Source organism: Podarcis filfolensis (genome assembly GCF_964270895.1).
Source record: "Podarcis filfolensis genome assembly, chromosome: 13".
In the NCBI taxonomy this organism is placed as follows: Eukaryota; Metazoa; Chordata; class Lepidosauria; order Squamata; family Lacertidae; genus Podarcis; species Podarcis filfolensis.
This window is the reverse complement of record NC_139615.1, coordinates 37,818,279-37,835,592: the sequence shown is the minus strand read 5'-3', so window position 1 is coordinate 37,835,592 and position 17,314 is coordinate 37,818,279. Positions and strand designations below refer to the sequence as shown.

General features: G+C 43.8%; 2 protein-coding genes across 6 annotated transcripts in view; both read left to right on the top strand.

Annotated features, from left to right (window-relative positions):
* The window catches only part of LOC310747764 (vomeronasal type-2 receptor 26-like), a 66,980-nt gene extending 60,140 nt beyond the window's left edge, over nucleotides 1–6,840 (top strand). The window contains exons 7-9 of the mRNA XM_083582859.1: nucleotides 598–1,452; nucleotides 3,829–3,955; nucleotides 5,936–6,840. Coding sequence (XP_083438985.1) covers nucleotides 598–1,452; nucleotides 3,829–3,955; nucleotides 5,936–6,837 — 1,884 coding nt within the window. The 3' untranslated portion in view covers nucleotides 6,838–6,840. The remainder of the gene's footprint in view (nucleotides 1–597; nucleotides 1,453–3,828; nucleotides 3,956–5,935) is intronic.
* Nucleotides 6,841–7,265: 425 nt separating this feature from the next.
* LOC310747726 (vomeronasal type-2 receptor 26-like) overlaps nucleotides 7,266–17,314 on the top strand; it is a 57,604-nt gene continuing 47,555 nt past the window's right edge. For 3 of the 5 annotated variants that reach the window (XM_083582669.1, XM_083582667.1, XM_083582666.1), the window contains exons 1-5: nucleotides 7,266–7,914; nucleotides 9,390–9,681; nucleotides 10,787–11,644; nucleotides 13,145–13,372; nucleotides 14,165–14,291. In XM_083582669.1, the coding sequence (XP_083438795.1) occupies nucleotides 7,700–7,914; nucleotides 9,390–9,681; nucleotides 10,787–11,644; nucleotides 13,145–13,372; nucleotides 14,165–14,291 (1,720 nt within the window). In that variant the 5' untranslated portion in view covers nucleotides 7,266–7,699. Of the gene's footprint in view, nucleotides 7,915–9,389; nucleotides 9,682–10,786; nucleotides 11,645–12,689; nucleotides 13,373–14,164; nucleotides 14,292–14,574; nucleotides 16,089–17,314 lie in introns of those variants that run through there. The other 2 variants (XM_083582668.1, XM_083582670.1) reach the window with 2 other exon arrangements.

The following is a 17,314-nucleotide window of genomic DNA, read 5'->3' as shown; positions in this document are numbered from 1 at the left end:
CTGTCACTGCTGCCGTCAACAGCTCACTGGTTATCCACCTAGTTAAATCAGAGACACAGAGAGAGCTTTTATATTCTTTTACTTTAATTCACAGGAAGACATAAAAGTACACTCTTGAGCTGCCACCAAACCAGCCATTGCTTCCTAGAAATCAGACCCCTCCTGCTGCCTATGGTGGCTGCTAAGAACAATGCTCTTTTGGGTTCTGCAGAGCATGTCTGGTCCTTCTGGAAGAAGGAGGCCCTGACAAACTCTGCTGAGAGAGAATGTCACTTGGCTGCTGTACGGTTTCTAAGAAATCTGACTCCTGTCTTTGTTCATTGCTACCTTGCTCCGGTTCTTCATCACCTATTATTTCCCAGGTCCTTTTTCTTCTCGAGTGTGACCCATCTCAAACCACCACACCATACTCTCCCCCCTTCCTTCTTTCTGGTAGCTTCTTGGGGTGCTGCTTTCCACCACTCCTCCTCATCTGCCCATTCCCTGACGGGCTTACTGAGACAGTGGGTCCAAAGCGAAATGGTTTCGTCATTGCAATCCACACATAACCAATGTTTCTACTGCATTAATGGGAAATAAGTGTCTGTTTCCTTCTAGCTCACTTATGGCTCCTTTGCCTTAGAGGATGCTGGTCAAAGCCAATCCACTTCCTTCTATCGGATGGTGCCCAATGAAGCCCATCAGTACACAGGGATTGTTGAGTTACTTCTGCACTTTGGATGGACGTGGGTTGGGTTGTTCGCATTGGATAGTGAGAGTGGAGAGAAGTTTATGGAAATCCTGCAAACTCTGTTTTTCCAGAGAGGCATTTGCTTGGCCTTTTCAGAGAGAACCCCAAAAGGCTCATATTTTGAAGAGTATTATGACATGATTCCCCAGTGGCTCCAAGCCTATCATGATATTGCAGAAAGCAAAGCCAGTGCTGTCGTTGTCTATGGAGAAGCCAAGTCCTTCTGTTTTTTGCAACTATGGTTAGCAGTAGGTGGTGCAGAAAATGTGACATCTATGGAGAAGGTATGGATTATGAGTGCTCATCTGGATTTCTCAGCAGTGGCCTTTCAGATGAGCCAGGGTATGCAACCATTTCATGGCTCCATATGCTTCACAGTGCACTCAAATGAGGTGCAAGGATTCAAGACCCTTCTTCGCTCCCTCAATCCTTTCATGGCAGGTGAAGATGGTTTTCTTCAGCAGTTCTGGCTGCAGACATTCTATTGTTTCTTTTCAAAGTCCAGTACTGAGTTCAGTGAACCCTGCACTGGACAGGAGAAGCTGGACAGCCTCCCCTCGTCTGGCTTTGAGATGGGCATGACTGGCCACAGCTACAGCATCTACAATGCCGTCTATGCTGTGGCACATGCCCTACATGATGCCATGTACAGATCCAGGGCAAAAGACAGAGGAAGTGTGAGAAGATGGAGACCGCAGCTTCAGAAATTGCAGCCTTGGAAGGTAATGGTTCTTTTTTTGTTGTTGTATATATTTTAATTATCATATCATTTTATATTGTTGATAAAACAAAGACAAACTGTCAGGGAACTGCCATCGGCTCAGGGGCGAGAGGGGAAAAGCCAAATGGATTACAGAGAGCCCCCAAAGATTGTGGGAAGCAGCACTTCCTCAGCGGAGGAAGGTAGCCACGCCTCTAGTGGAGAGGAGATGCAGGGCTCGGAGGAGGCGAGGCAGTGCCAGGACACCTTGCCTGAGCAAAGCAGGGAGGAGAGAGGTCTCCCGTTACCCACGCCTTCCTTGCGCAGTAGGCTTCTGCGCAGAGAGGGGAGGCGCAGACTGGGCGTCAAGAAACTACTCTGCTGGGCAAGGTTTAAGGACCGCCCACTCTCAGATTCTGCCAGTGTATGAGCAAGACACGGAATAGAGGCGCTCTGCTTTCCAAAGGTTTTTATCACCGATAAGCTTTAAAACAGACTATTGCAGCATATTGCCTGATTGCTCTTGAGCAACCAACCTATACCTCTAACAACAACATTATTAACAACAGACAAAAATTGAAAAATTTGAAATAACCAAACTGTAAAATAGGCAGGTAGGATGTGTAGTTGCATGTTGAAGCTGCTGAAGAAAGCATATAGTATTTTGCTAGAATGGGAAACAAAAGATGAGGAGGTCAAATCGGTCATGATCAAATGGGCACAAGATAGAGGACATAATATACAATTTGAGGACTGGGGAAAATTGTGGAAAGTAAATTTGAAATTTACAGATTGTTCTCTTTTGAAAGAAAATTATATGAAAATAATGTATAGATGGTATATTACACCAGTACAGATAGCAAAAGTGTATAAAACCGGGTCAAAAAGAAGGTACTTTTTATCACATGTGGTGGGAATGTAGAGAAGTTTAAAAACAATGGGAAATGATATACAATGAATTGAAAAAAAATGTTTAAAATGACATTTGTAAAAAAAAACCCAGAAGCATTTTTGTTAGGGATTGTAGGACAAGACCTGCCAAGAAAAACCAAGAACTTATTTATGTATGCTACAACAGTAGCAAGAGTCTTGATAGCACAAGGATGGAAGAATGAGGAAATCTCAACGAAAGAACAGTGGCAAGAAAAATTGATGAGCTATGCGGAGTTGGCTAAATTGACATACAAACTGTGGGATAAGGACAACTGTGACTTTAAGGAAGAATGGGAACTTTTTACAAATTATCTAAAAAGACAACAAAATGAACTGGACCCCTTGGCAGGTTTTGAAGAAACATACACAAATTTATTGGTTGATAACATGATAGATCTTGGAAGAGGCAATGGCACTTTAAAAGGCGATGCTGAACATAAGATAAGTTTGAGTTTTAAACAATTGTCCTTTTTCTGCCATCTCGATGCAGCTCCACCCATTTCTTAGGAGTGTCTCATTTAACAACAGTGCGGGAGAAGAAGTGTCTTTTAGTGAGAACAGGGAATTAGAAGCTGGATTCGATATTACCAACTTGGTCACTTTCCCAAATAACTCCTTCATCAGAATGAAGGTTGGATGGATGAATTTGGATGCTCCCCCAGGAAAAGAGTTTTCCATCAATGAAGACAAAATGGTGTGGCACAGGAGTTTTCAACAGGTGGGGAATATTTCAGCAAATCACAACCTAGAAGTGTCCTAAATTAATGTCATTGTGGCATGGTTGGGGTTTGGATCCTGTATACTTTTGCACTTACTTCTTATGCAGGCTTGCACAAATGTAGTGAAGCTATCAACTAGATAGGGATGTTATATTTTGTTCTAGTGCTAAAGAGAATTATTTAAAGTTTTGGAGATGAGCTGAGTGGTATCTAAGTCTAACCTGCAGAAAACCTCTTTAGAAAGCAGGCAAGGGGAGCTGGGCCTGCCGATAGACAGGCCGACTTCAGGAGAAAACACTTGGCTGGTAAGGGATAATAATGTTAAAACATGAATGGATCAGAAATTGTACAGCTTCTTTCTTAAATTACACTTAGTCATCTAAGACTGTTCCTTTTAACTGCAGGTTAAAACTCTGGTAAGTTTGCAAAAATGTATTTTTCCAAGCAATTTGGTCATTAAAGTTACTATTCATATCTAATCTCTCCCTTTCAAAAAATATTCTTGTTGAAATGGCCATAACTTCAACTGGGATATAAGGACATATTTAGTCACATTAGTAACAGATGCCATTATTGCTCTTAGTCTGCAGTAAAATGCATTTGCATTCAAAATATTCTTAGTATTCAGTGTGCCATTTCTACAATTCACTTAATTGCTCGTAGCCCAGAAAATGGAATTCAGCTTTTCCAAAAGCCAATCATTTTCTGTGCACTTAACTGCTTTCATACTTAATTCAAATTGGCAGGTGCCACCCCCCTCCCTTTGCAACAAAAAATGCCCTCCTGGTTCCAGCAGAAAGAAGAAGGAGGGGGAGAAATTCTGCTGCTATGACTGTGCCCAATGCCCTGAAGGCAAGATTTCATTTCAGAATGGTATGAGGCACTATATACATGTCGTATTTTTTTGCTCTCAGCTGTGCAGTTCCTCACCACAATCAGCCAGTGATCAGGTTTGCAAAGGGACACAGCACTTGGAAACAGACCCAACCATCAACTAATCACCAGGGCTTGCAAAGTGCAATTTTACCTGCCCTACTCCTAACATCCTAGGTGTGATTTGTCCTAAAAAGCATGATGGGCAAGAGGTGTTAGTTTCTGTTTCCTCGCTGAGCAGCTACTTGGAGTCACAGGACTGTTTACATTCCACAGAGTCCAGATACTGTTGGATTCTCACGGGAAAGGGAGACGGGATGTGACGTTACTGGTTTCCTGTTTCCTTTGTTCTTTCGTTTCCTTTATTCAGTTGCTCTCTGCGCTCATAGAGAGGAGATGTGTTTTTCTTTGCTCTCTGCATAGCTTAGCAATAAAGTATAGCAATGTAGCCCATACCTGCCTCATCCTTCCGTTGTGGACTTTGTTGTTTTAATGCTCTGCTGGGCTCAAAGGAAGATGAGCCTTATCAGCTCGGACAACCGGAGCTGAAATTTCAATAAGAGGTTCCCTAGCACTAGATTGCCTGGACAGCGATGGGGGCGGGGGAGTGGAGATTTGTTCTGCCAATGCACCTGTTGAGCACAGGTCTCCCACTGCCCTGCCCTGCCCCCTCACCATCCAGCTAAGCAGCAGAGATCTTGCAGTCAGGAAGGGAGCTCTAGGCCATGCCCTCCCATGCAGCTCACTCCTGAGGAACAACTCTAGTACAGCCAGGTTGTGTATATATTATAAAAATGGAATAAATTTTGATGATATGCACTGTCCAGACTCTTTATGTTCAAAACAGTTTGACTTTCATAATCACATAACTGAGAAGAACATATCTACAACCTCATACTTATTTCACTTGGTTCTTTATAGTGAGTAAAAGTTTCTCCTTATTAACATCTTGGGATCCTCTTTTCAGCAGTCATTCTCTCTCTCTCTCTCTCTCTCTCTCTCTCTCTCTCTCACACACACACACACACACACACACACACAGACACACACACACACACACACGTGAAAAAACAGTTACTCAAATAGCAGTCACAACAGAATGGAATGCCTCTCTCATGTGATTCACAGTCAGCCAATCAAACGAGAGAACTACTGCTAAAGGAAAACACAGAAACATCAATTCAACATAAGCAAACATTCCCATTTCAGGAAATTAAACCATTATCCTTAATAGATGAGACCCTTACTGCTTGTAGTATCAGTAGCTCTCATATACAGACCCCTCACCTGCGATATCCCCCTCAGACAGACATGTCTCAGGAGGCCCTGACCCAGCTCACTGGATCCCTCCCTGGCATTTTCAGCTAGCAACTCCTCAAACCTCTCCCTCCTTTCATCTTGATCCAACCACCCCTCCAGGACATGTTCTCAGTGCTCATGAAAGTAAGAAGCAGCAATACTCTGCTGTCAGGAGGGGGCTGCAGAGCACCAACCTCCCACACCAACCACTCCTGTGTCTGGCTAGGGACACCTCTCATACATCCAAGTTGAGGTACTGCACAAGTAAAGGTAAAGGTAAAGGGACCCCTGACCATTAGGTCCAGTCGTGGCCGACTCTGGGGTTGCGGCACTCATCTCGCTTTACTGGCCGAAGGAGCCAGTGTACAGCTTCTGGGTCATGTGGCCAGCATGACTAAGCTGCTTCTGGCGAACCAGAGCAGCACACGGAAACACTGTTTACCTTCCTGCTGGAGCGGTACCTATTTATCTACTTGCACTTTGATGTGCTTTCGAACTGCTAGGTTGGCAGGAGCAGGGACCTAGCAACGGGAGCTCACCCCATTGCAGGGATTCGAACCGCCAACCTTCTGATTGGCAAGTCCTAGGCTCTGTGGTGTAACCCACAGCCCATGTCCCACTGCACAAGTAGCTGCCCTCAAATACACTTGACTAACATTCAATTTTTTGTTTCCCCCCCAGACATGAATGACTGTGTCGGATGCTCAGAAGGTCACTATCCAAACAAAGACCAAACACAATGTATTCCAAAGACAATAAGCTTCTTGACGTTTGAAGAACCTTTGGGGATGAGCTTAGCTTTCCTCTCTGCCTTTTTCTCACTGCTCACAATATTGGTCCTAGTCATTTTCATTACACATCAGAACACACCACTCGTCAGGGCCAACAACCGGAATCTGACTTACATGCTCCTCACCTCTCTTCTGCTCTGCTTTCTTTGCCCCTTCATCTTCATCAGCCCCCCGAGCACAGTGACTTGCCTTCTTCGACAAGTGACTTTTGGTATCATTTTCACAGTGACTGTTTCTTGTGTGTTGGCCAAAACCATCACTGTGGTTCTGGCCTTTGGGGCCACCAAACCAGGATCCAGAATGAGGAAATGGGTGGGGAAAAGAATGGCAAGCACCACTGTGCTTTCTTGTTCCCTTATCCAAATTGGTATTTGTGCTGTGTGGTTAGGAACCTCTCCACCTTTCCCCAATTCTGACTTGCACTCTGTAAAGGACAAAATAATACTAGACTGTAATGAAGGGTCAGTTGTCATGTTTTACTGTGTCTTGGGCTACATGGGCTTCCTTGCCTTTGTCAGTTTTGTTGTGGCCTTTTTAGCCCGGAAACTGCCTGACAGCTTTAATGAGGCCAAATTCATCACCTTCAGCATGTTGTTGTTTTGTAGTGTTTGGGTCTCCTTTGTTCCAGTGTACCTGAGCACCAAGGGGAAATACATGGTGGCTGTGGAGATCTTCTCCATCTTGGCCTCCAGTGCTGGCTTATTAGGTTTCATCTTTTCCCCCAAATGCTACATCATTGTGTTGCGGCCTGATCTGAATGACAAACAGCAGTTAATAAGGAGGAAACTGTAGTATATCCCACTGCCAGTCTTTTCTTTCAGACTACTCTATAGTTAATATTCATATGCTCTCCATCACACAGTTATTTTGTATTAATTGCTTTGTACCATTTTTGTTGTCAGTGGTGTCCTCTTTGAGATATTAGACCATTAAAGCCTAGGAATTATCCATATACTGAAACTACAAATTGGCACTGCTACAGGTGCCACATTCATTTCACAATAGATACGCCCCTGTATAAACCTTCCTACTTTCAAACCGAACCTGCCTTCCCCTAGTTTGTTTTGGTGTAATAGTCAATAAGCTAAAAAAGGGAGGTTCATGCAGGAAGGTTTAGAGGACAGATAATGCATATTCTATGGTCACATGAAGAATTCCTTCTCTGAAAAAAGTCAGGCTCACTGTTCTGTTCTTTTTTTATTCTTTGTAGTTTACTTTGTGTGCCCTTTGTGTGTCATCTCAGGAATTGACAGAGATGGCTTTTCATGAAACATCACAAAACATGTTTTTCTCCATTCTTCCGATCTTCCTGGCAATAACAGCACCTAGTTATTATCTCATTGGTAATTATCACACTTGTCATCACTGAATCTCCTTTGGATAAGGTCCTCATAGATTTCGAGAGAATACTAGTCAAAGTCTAGTAATAAAAAATCCCTTCCTGCCATTTCAAACAGTGGGGAGGGCAGAGGAAGAGGAAGGATTTTCTTTTTTCACTTGGAGAGTTGTAAGACAGTCTTTTAATCTGTGGATTGGTGGAATGACATGGCATTTGTGTGAGGGCAAAAGATTCTAGTGAGGTTGGTTCTGAAGCGAACAGGCATGTTCTCGATGGAAGTAAAGGTGTGTGACTAGAAGGAACATTTGCCTCAGCATGCTGCTGATTATTGTGTCCATTCTCTCCTTTCTGACACATGTGATGTGCAAACATAACCAACGTTGCACCACCAATCATCTGCTCAGCATTCCACATGAATTCTATCAGCCTGGTGACTTTATAATTGGTGGACTTGCTTCTCATATCTTTGGCTCTTTTGCTAAAGAAGACTTCAGAGAAATCCTTATCACCCATCAAGTCCGTACTTTCTTGTTAGTAGTAATCAAGTACACATCAACAAATCATTTGATTCTGATTCCCCAATGCTAAACATAAATTTCGGTAGGATTCCCCCCCCCCCCCGTCAGAGGTAGGAATAAGAGTTAGGTGCTAAACTAAGGAGTTAGCTTAGAGGAAAGGAAACGATGATCTGAAACTGCTAGTAAGATGAGATAGCTTGGACTTGCTGATCAGTTCTGTTCCCCCATTTCCTTCCTCCTCTTCACAATTCTCTTCCAGGCAGTGCTTCATTAGAGGAGCAAAGGTTTAGTCTTACTTGGAAATCTGAGCTTCCGATGTGGAAGCCCTTCTTGAAATGAGGGGCTTCTGAATGCACTGAAGAGCCAAAGAAGTAAGAGAAGCAGAGTCCCCAAACAGGTGCAAACACCAGAGTCACTTTCAGATGACTTGTTTATTTAGCATTCATCCATATTAAACAGTGTTGGCTTTTTAATGAGCACTCATTCTGATTTGCTTGTGTGGAGCTTCAATGATGTGTGAAGCTTGCATTGTCCCACACTTCGCACTGAATTTCCTCATAGGTGTTAGAATCACAACCCAAAACATTGGCAACCTGGAAGCACCCTCGGAGAAGTAATCAACATCCAACTGTTGAAAGCTTCCAGTACCCATCACCAGGCAGGAGGGGAGATATAGGGGATGGGGGAGGTGACAGGATACTCCCCAAAGTGCAAGTGGTAAAATAGCTCTCTGGCTTCACTTTGAGTTCTTGAGAGAGGCTTGCTTTGACCCCACAGTGTGTTATGGTGAGGGATGGGGAGAGAAATAGAAATCGCACGTGTTTCTATGCTCTCCACAGCACCATCTTGATTTCAGAGGTAAGGGTGCATGTTGGAGATAAAGTGAGGTGCCCTTCTCAGGTCTGAACATTAAACCAATCCTGAGAAGAGTTTTGGGTGAGGAATCTAACAAATGTAAACAAATTATGCACAGCTCTGATGAGGTAAAGAGTGGCAGCCAATTCAGTAGACACTCTTGTAAGAGCAGCCACACTACAGAATAGAAATAGGTTACCAAGGGGTAGGATGTTAGAGAAAAGGTGTGAACCCTTCCCTGGTCTAAATATTAAACCAAGCCTGAGAAGAGTTTCTGGTGAGGAATCTTAAAAGCTCATCTTGCCTTTGAAGTAGGGTTTTTAGAGCACCATTTGTTCTCCTCCAAGCTGGGCTATGACAAACACACATGGCACCCCAAATTGAAAATATGTCAAGTTGAAAATGTTTCACGGATCTAGAAATGTTGGTTACTATCCTACCTCTCTCTCCTCATTTTCAAACGAATCTGAACCAACAAAAGAGTTCTCTGCTAAGATTGATACAAAGCTCTTAAAGGGGGAGCATCCTAAGCAGCAGATAGTATTGGAGGAGCAGCAGCATTCTAGCCTAGGAGCAATTTTCCCATGGCTTGCATATCTCTCAGTTATACATCATAAAATTATCCATTACAGTATTATGCCTAAGAACTATCAGCATATTCTGGCTTTGGTGTTTGCGGTCAAGGAGATCAATGAGAACCCCACAATCTTGCCTAATATCACCTTGGGATTCCACATCTATGACAGTTACACCAATAATAGGATGACCTATCGGGCCATTCTGGACCTTATTTCCATGCAGCCCAGATATGTACCCAACTACAGGTGCGGAATTGAAAAAAATCTGATGGCTGTCATTGGGGGACTTGACTTTGGAACATCCGTCTACATAGCAACCATATTGGGTGTCTACAAGATTCCCCAGGTAAAATACTGATTTGGGCACTTCTCAGCTCACTTGTTATTATCTTTCCTAACCAGTGTTCGGCATTTCTGTGCGCTGCTCTGGTTCGCCAGAAGCGGCTTAGTCCTGCTGGCCACATGACCCGGAAGCTGTACGCCGGCTCCCTCGGCCTATAAAGCAAGATGAGCGCCACAACCCCACAGTTGGTCATGACAGGACCTAATGGTCAGAGGTCCTTTTACCCTTTACCTTTAACCAGTGTTCACCAAGTGTTCGCAATAGCTCAGCCCAGGCACCTCTCAGTTGGGCACCATTGCCATTCTATGAGAACATAGTTCAGAAGTTCATGGTGGGCTCCAGCACCTCTTTTTCTAGAAAAATAGCACTGGGTTTTAAAGACGTAATTTAATAGTAAGTCACTTTAGGAGGATTTCTATATTTAAAGGATTTAGATATAAAAAAATATAAATAGCTAAAATATTTTTTTTTATAAGTTTGCCTTGTATCTGAAAGTAAACATGATTGGTGCCTGGTGAGCAATAAATGAGTTGCTGTGACCAAAAGGTTGTCTCTGATGTCACCTTTTACACCTTCCATGAGGAGGAAAGAGAGAGAATAGCCTCCGCCAGGGCCGTCCCTTCCATTGTATCAAGTGAACAACCATATCAGGCCGTTCTGTTAGGGGTCACATATCAGTGGTGGTTGAGACAAGACACATGACTGTAGTTCTGGAGGCTGCAGTTCAGCCATGGAAACGTCAGATGTTTCCAAACCAACCTATCTCTATCCAGGCAAGCAAGAGGCAGTATTACTGTTCAGAGGCACATATTGTACTAGCCAAGTACATGAACTGGAGGAGGGTGTGGCACAGGATGAGTGAGGCATGTGTCCTGGGGGCAAGCTCTGTAGAGTATCCCGAGGGCAACATAAGGCTCTCATCCTTCTACAATCCAGTGTCTATGACTCTTTCTTGGATGTTGGGGCTATGTCTGCAACACAGCCTCTCCTGGTTCCTTTCTCGGGAAATGCAATTTTCTCTCCCACTCTTTTTGACAGAACAGACACTACATATGAGTTCCTTCTACTACATCCATGAACCAATTTATATTTCTTCATTTCCTTTCAGCTCAGTTATGGCTCCTTTGCTCCACAGAACACAGATCAAAGCCGACACACTCCCTTCTACCGGATGGTGCCCAGCGATGATCATCAGTACACTGGGATTGTTGAGTTACTTGTCCACTTTTCATGGACGTGGGTAGGATTACTTGCGGTCAATAATGAGAGTGGAGAGAAGTGTATGCAGACTCTGCAACCTCTGCTTTCCAGGAAACATGTTTGCTTAGCCTTCTTCGAGAGAACTTCCCAAGCTAGTTATGAGTATAATAACGTTCATTTACTGTATCTCCAAGTGAATCAAGTGATTGTGAAGAGCAAAGCCAGTGCTGTTATTTTATGCGGGGTTTCTGCATCCATACTTGTCTTGCAAGAAATGTTAGCACAATGGGAAGGGGGAAATGTGGCTGGGACACCTATGAGGAAAGTGTGGATTCTGACTGCTCAGCTCGATTTCATAGGAATCACTTATCCAACAAGATGGGATATGCAAGTCTTCCAAGGTTCCATCTCCTTTACAGTTCATTCAAATGAGGTGCAAAGATTCAGAGCCTTTCTTCAGCTCCTAAACCCCTTTGAGGAAAATGGAGATGGTTTTCTCAAGCAGTTCTGGACCCTGGTTTTTCGCTGTTTATTTCCAAACTCCAACATGGAGGAGAAGCCCAATAGAAGCTGCACTGGAGAGGAGAAGCTGGAGGATCTCCCTTCATCTGATTTTGAGATGAGCATGACTGCCCACAGCTACAGTGTCTATAATGCTGTCTATGCCATGGCACATGCTTTACATAACACATTGTTGTACAGGTCCAAGCAGAGGGCAGCGATGGAAGGAGAGATGCAGGAGCTTCGGAAGCTGCAAGCTTGGCAGGTACTGACTACCATTTGACATGGGCAGGATCATGATGTCCAGGGGTATGTGCAACAGTGCCCTGAAAATTAGTATAGATAACCATACAGCATTTCTCTCATTCAACTTCAGTCTCTTCTATTATTAATTCCTTCCTTCTCTGCAATAAATGCTCAGTGTGGCTCTTTTGCATTTTCCCTATAGAGAATTTGAGAAATAAATTTGATGGTTTTTCCAAGACACAATATATTGGAAGTGACTGTCTAAGTCAGGCTTCCTCAACCTTGGCCCTCCATATGTTTTTGGCCTAGAACTCCCATGATCCCTAGCTAGCAGGACCAGTGGTCAGGGATGATGGGAACTGTAGTCTCAAAACATCTGGAGGGCTGAGGTTGTGGGCGAGATCCCATCTCTCCTCATTGCCCATGGTGTCTGCCAGAACTGCAAAGCCATTGCAGACAGGGATTTGAAAAGGGAAGATATCATTTGCCAGGAAATAGACCTCATTCTCTGATCGTTTATGTAGGAATTAAACACTAGTTCCTATTTACAGAGTTATGTGGAAGAGAGCTTGGGTTGTTTGACCCTTTAAGTAGTTCCCTTTCCCCTCCTATAAAAACTATGCAATGGACTCTCTTTTACATTTTAAACAGAGAATAACTTTTATTCAGTGTGCTTGCACGGGTTAGATTAAATATACCAAACAGGCAGGTGTTCCTTATGTTACCAATACATCTGACATAGATTTGAACCTAAGACAAAAACTGCTACAGACTGACTAACTCTGAGACAGGAAGCAGCATAACAGAACATAACTGCTGCTCTGTTAAGACTGTTCATAACTGCCATAATTGTACCAACTGAAATAAGTGCCTCTGGCACAGGACATCACAGAGTTCTCTAGCCCTTGTGAGCATTAAGCCTTTCCTTAGCATTTTGGATGCTTTCATCTCACAGTTTAGGGGCTGGGGGAGTGAGGTCCTCCATTGCTCTTTCCATTTTACAAGCTCTCATCCCCTTACGCTGCTATTGGGGGCCTTTAAGACACTTATTGGTTACCTGGAAAAGTCCTACCAAGCCAGCAATTCCGGTGGCTTCTCCAATTAATCTGTGGTTCTTCCGACCAGGGAGAGGGGGGGGAAGGAGAAAGTTGTAGCCACCAGTGTTTCTTGTAGTGAAGTGGGCAACAATGAATTCAGTGCCTTTGATGATGAATTTGTTGTGCAAGACGGTCCAGAGTGGAATGGCAAGATGTTATTGAGACTTTTTGGGGCTACTGCATCTGTAATCAAAAGCTTCCACCCTGTGGCTTCAGCCCTTGTAATTGTTTCTTGTTCAGCAGGGAACTATGTGCTTTAGCTTATTTAAAAGGTCTAGAAACCACCCTTCAAAAGATTTAAAGCTCTAGTCTGAGCTTTAAAATCCCTGCCATTTACAGGCAGACTCTGCCCCAAACTGAGTTCAGTAAGGAGTGACATTCGGGCTTTAATTCATTGCTCCTTTGTTTCCCTTTCAATGCAGCTTCACCCCTTTCTTAGGAGTGTCTCATTTAACAACAGTGCTGGAGAAAAAGTATCTTTTGGTGAAAACAGGGAATTAGAAACGGGATTTGATATTACGAACTTGGTCATTTTCCCAAATAACTCCTATGTGAGAATCAAGGTTGGGAGGATAGATCTGGAGGCTCCCCCAGGAAAGCAATTTTCCATTCATGAGGACAAAATGGTGTGGCATAAAAGTTTTCTCCAGGTGAGGAATGACAGCAATGTCCATGAGATGTGTGTAAACAAAATATTATTGCATTGCAGATCATGAGTCTAGAGTGTTCCTAGCAAAGTGTGGTACATATCTTGAAGCACATGTGGAACATGGACTCCTTATTTTGCTTTTGTTTTCTTTTAATAGAAGGTTAGGACCTGTTACCCGTTTGGGTTCAGCATTGTTTTGATCAAATCATAATGAGAAATTTGCACGTTTTCTAGGCATTCATACTACACCCGATTGCTCCTTGTCTTTGGCATGAAGATATGAAGAAAGCTTTTAAAAGGAGTCAGCTGAAGCCTCTTTTCAGTTGGGAAATGTGATAATAACACATTGTTCTAAATCCCAGAGATGCTTCTAAGCATGTTCAGACATGTGTGTTAGACTGCTCCTTACACCCCCCTACTCAGCACAGGAAGATCAGAGGGGGAACAAGTACACCAAGGATGTCTCTGGACATTGGGTGCAGGGCTGGTGAATATTCACCCACTCCTCAATTTGAGCCCCCGTGCATTTTTTGTAGTGCCTGAAGGAGGCTCAAAAGAAAGCCATTTTAAGCACCTCCCAACCCCCTAATTGTGGATAGTGGTATTTTTCAGCCTGAGTTGGTTCTAAGGAGGTCATTCGCACCTCTTAGTCAATACTAAAATCCCACTGCGCATACAATACTGAGAATGCTTGGAATGCCATGCGTTCCTAATTGTAGCTGAGATCATGGGAGCCAAAGAGCCTATACAGCTATATGTGCTAAACTGTTCCCATGCTTATTCCAACGGGCAGGTTCCACCCCATTCTGTGTGTAGCCCAAGTTGCCCTCCTGGATACAGAAAGAAAAAGAAGGAGGGGGAGAAATTCTGCTGCTATGATTGTGCTCCATGTCCCCAAGGAAGGATAGCTTCCCAGAAGGGTAAGAGACACAACTCTCCCCCCTTCCTCCCCTCAGATACAGTGGCCAGGCCATCCCGATCCAAATACCTCCACAGTTGACATACCAGATGAAGCTGGTAAGAGGCACCAGTAGCTACACATGCTAGTTGGCTTGGGGTTCAAACACATTGCATTGTATCTGGTTTGTTGGGAAATACCTAAGATATTTCCGATTTCATCCTAAGGGGTCCATATTGGAGGAATTTGTAGTTGCTCTTTAAGACATGATGAATCTGCATCTAATCTTTTCTTTTTTACCTCAGACATGAATGACTGCATTGGATGCTCAGAAGATCACTACCCAAACAAGGACCAAACACAATGCATTCCAAAGACAATAAGCTTCCTGACTTTTGGAGAACCACTTGGGATGTCCATAGCATTTCTCTCTCTCCTTTTCTTTCTGCTCACACTTTTGGTCCTAGTAATCTTTGCTAAGCATCAAGACACACCCCTCGTCAGGGCCAACAATCGAGATCTGACCTACACTCTCCTCACCTCTCTCCTGCTCTGCTTTCTCTGCCCCTTCATCTTCCTCAGCCAACCAGAAAGAGTGACCTGCCTTGTCCGACAAATGACTTTTGGTGTCGTTTTCACTGTGACTGTTTCTTGTGTGTTGGCTAAAACGGTCACCGTTGTTTTGGCCTTTGTGGCCACCAAACCAGGTTCCAGAATGAGGAAATGGGTGGGGAAAAGACTGGCAAGCGCCATTGTGTTGACTTGTACTATTATCCAAGCTGCTATTTGCACGGTGTGGCTGGGAACGTCTCCCCCATTTCCCCATTTTGACAAGCATTATTTGACGGGAGAAATCATTGTGGAATGTAATGAAGGGTCAGCTGCCCTTTTTTACTGTGTCTTGGGCTACATGGGCTTCCTGGCCATTGTCAGTTTTGTTGTAGCATTTTTAGCCAGGAAACTGCCTGACAGCTTTAATGAGGCCAAATTTATCACCTTCAGCATGCTGTTGTTTTGTAGTGTTTGGATCTCCTTTGTTCCGGTCTACCTGAGCTCCAAGGGAAAACACATGGTGGCTGTGGAGATCTTCTCCATCTTGGCCTCCAGTGCTGGCTTAATGGGTTCCATCTTTGCCCCCAAATGCTACATTATTATGCTGAGGCCTGACCTAAACATCAGAGAGCAATTAATGAGAAACTGAATTAGATTTTTTTTAGAGGCGGGGCATTTAAAACGAACCAACCAAGCAACCCAGCAACAAACCAACCAACAAACCAACCCATTTTCTTCCCTTTCTTGATGGTTCCCCAGGTTTGTTGTGTTGTGGTTGATACTTCACAAATGGTACCGGAACATTGTTGTCCTTTCACAAACGATCTCAGGCTACAGTTTTACAATTAATTGGCAATAATATCCATGGAAGTTACTGCAGTTCACTACATGTATATGGGATTGCAGTTTTAATAAAATATTCTAGTATACATTGTATACACAACATTTACTCACGATATATTTGTATTACCCAACATTTAGCAAGAGGACATTTATTTCAAAGTGACGTTCACAAATGTTTGTTCTATTTCCAAATGCTTTTCCTCAGCCATGAGGCCAGGTCACTATGACAACATAAAGACATTGTATGAGCTACATGGAAATGCTATCAATAAGATACAACACATACATACCCCTTTTGTTTTATTTTACCTTATTTTACCATATCTTATTCTTATAATATATCTAGTCATATGGTGTACGCGTGATAAGAAATCAAAGGAATTGAGATCAACATTTTGTTTTGATCCACCATGTGTTCAGAATATTTGTACATGCAGCTCTCTGTGTGTATGGAGGAGTACTTGCAGAAGAGCCAGGACAGAAATTCCCTACCTCAAGTTTTGTTTTAAATTTTGCCTCCCTTACAGGCCTGTGGTCTGAAGTCTAGTGCTGCATCCTTGGAATCTGCGAGTCATGGCTGAGCTCACAATACCCTTTGTGTCTCAAACTCTGCTCTTGAATGCACTTTCCTCTTCACAAAGCAGTTGTGAGAAAAGAGGGTATAGCTGAAATCACAAGGGTAGTCTTTGCCCTGGGCACAGTTTTTTCCAAGGGCACGTTTTGCTCCTCACACCACCCATGCCAGCCCGGTTCTGCTTTGCAAGTCCGATCCCACATCCCAGCCCCTCAAAGCAGTGTGGGGCTGGCAGGGCGTCAGGAGGATGCAATGGGCATGTGCCCTTCCTGCTGTGTCCTCCTCATGTCACCCTCCCAGCCTGTCACAGATGCTTTAGTTGTGATCCCTGCATTCCAGGGGGTTGAGCTTGATGACCTTTGGGGGCCCCTTCCAATTCTACAATTCTCTGTTTATTTAGGTGAATATATAGGGCCCCCCAAAAAGGTCTGCAGACAGGGCCCAACGGACCGTATGTCCATCATCACAGACATGCCTTGAAGTCACTCAGAGTCTGCTCACAATTGTTCCTTTCCAGTCAAATTCTACCAGTGGCTAGAATTCATCTTGGCCCCATGGGTTTACCTGCCCCATGCCTGGCCTCACATAACATCAGCTGATGGACATGTGAATGTGGTTTGGACCATGAGCCCAATGGAGAGGCTTGGTTGGCCTAACTGCTGCAGGTCAGAGGTCCTTGTTGATTCCCAGCAAGGAGCTTTCTCTACCTGTGTAGATGCTCTTGAGTGATTGACAACTTTTAGGGTTCTGGATTGTGTAAGAAAGTACAGTAAGTAGAGAAAGCTGCAGAGGCTCTCTTCTGAGAACACAGCAGCTGATGAAGCTGGCAGCCGGGGTGCAATGGAGGGGAAGGGGCAACAGGCTTATTCCTGCTCCCCCCTCATTACAATGCCTTGAAAACACTTGAAGGAGGCTGCTGAGGGATTATTCTGTGTGGATCATTGTCTCTGCTACTTCCAATGGACCAGCTGAGGCAAAGGGATCATTATTCTCTCCCCTGTTATTATCAATTACATGGTAATAATCTGCTTCTGATTAGACCTCCATAGACTTCCAGGAATCCAGTCTAAAAAGAA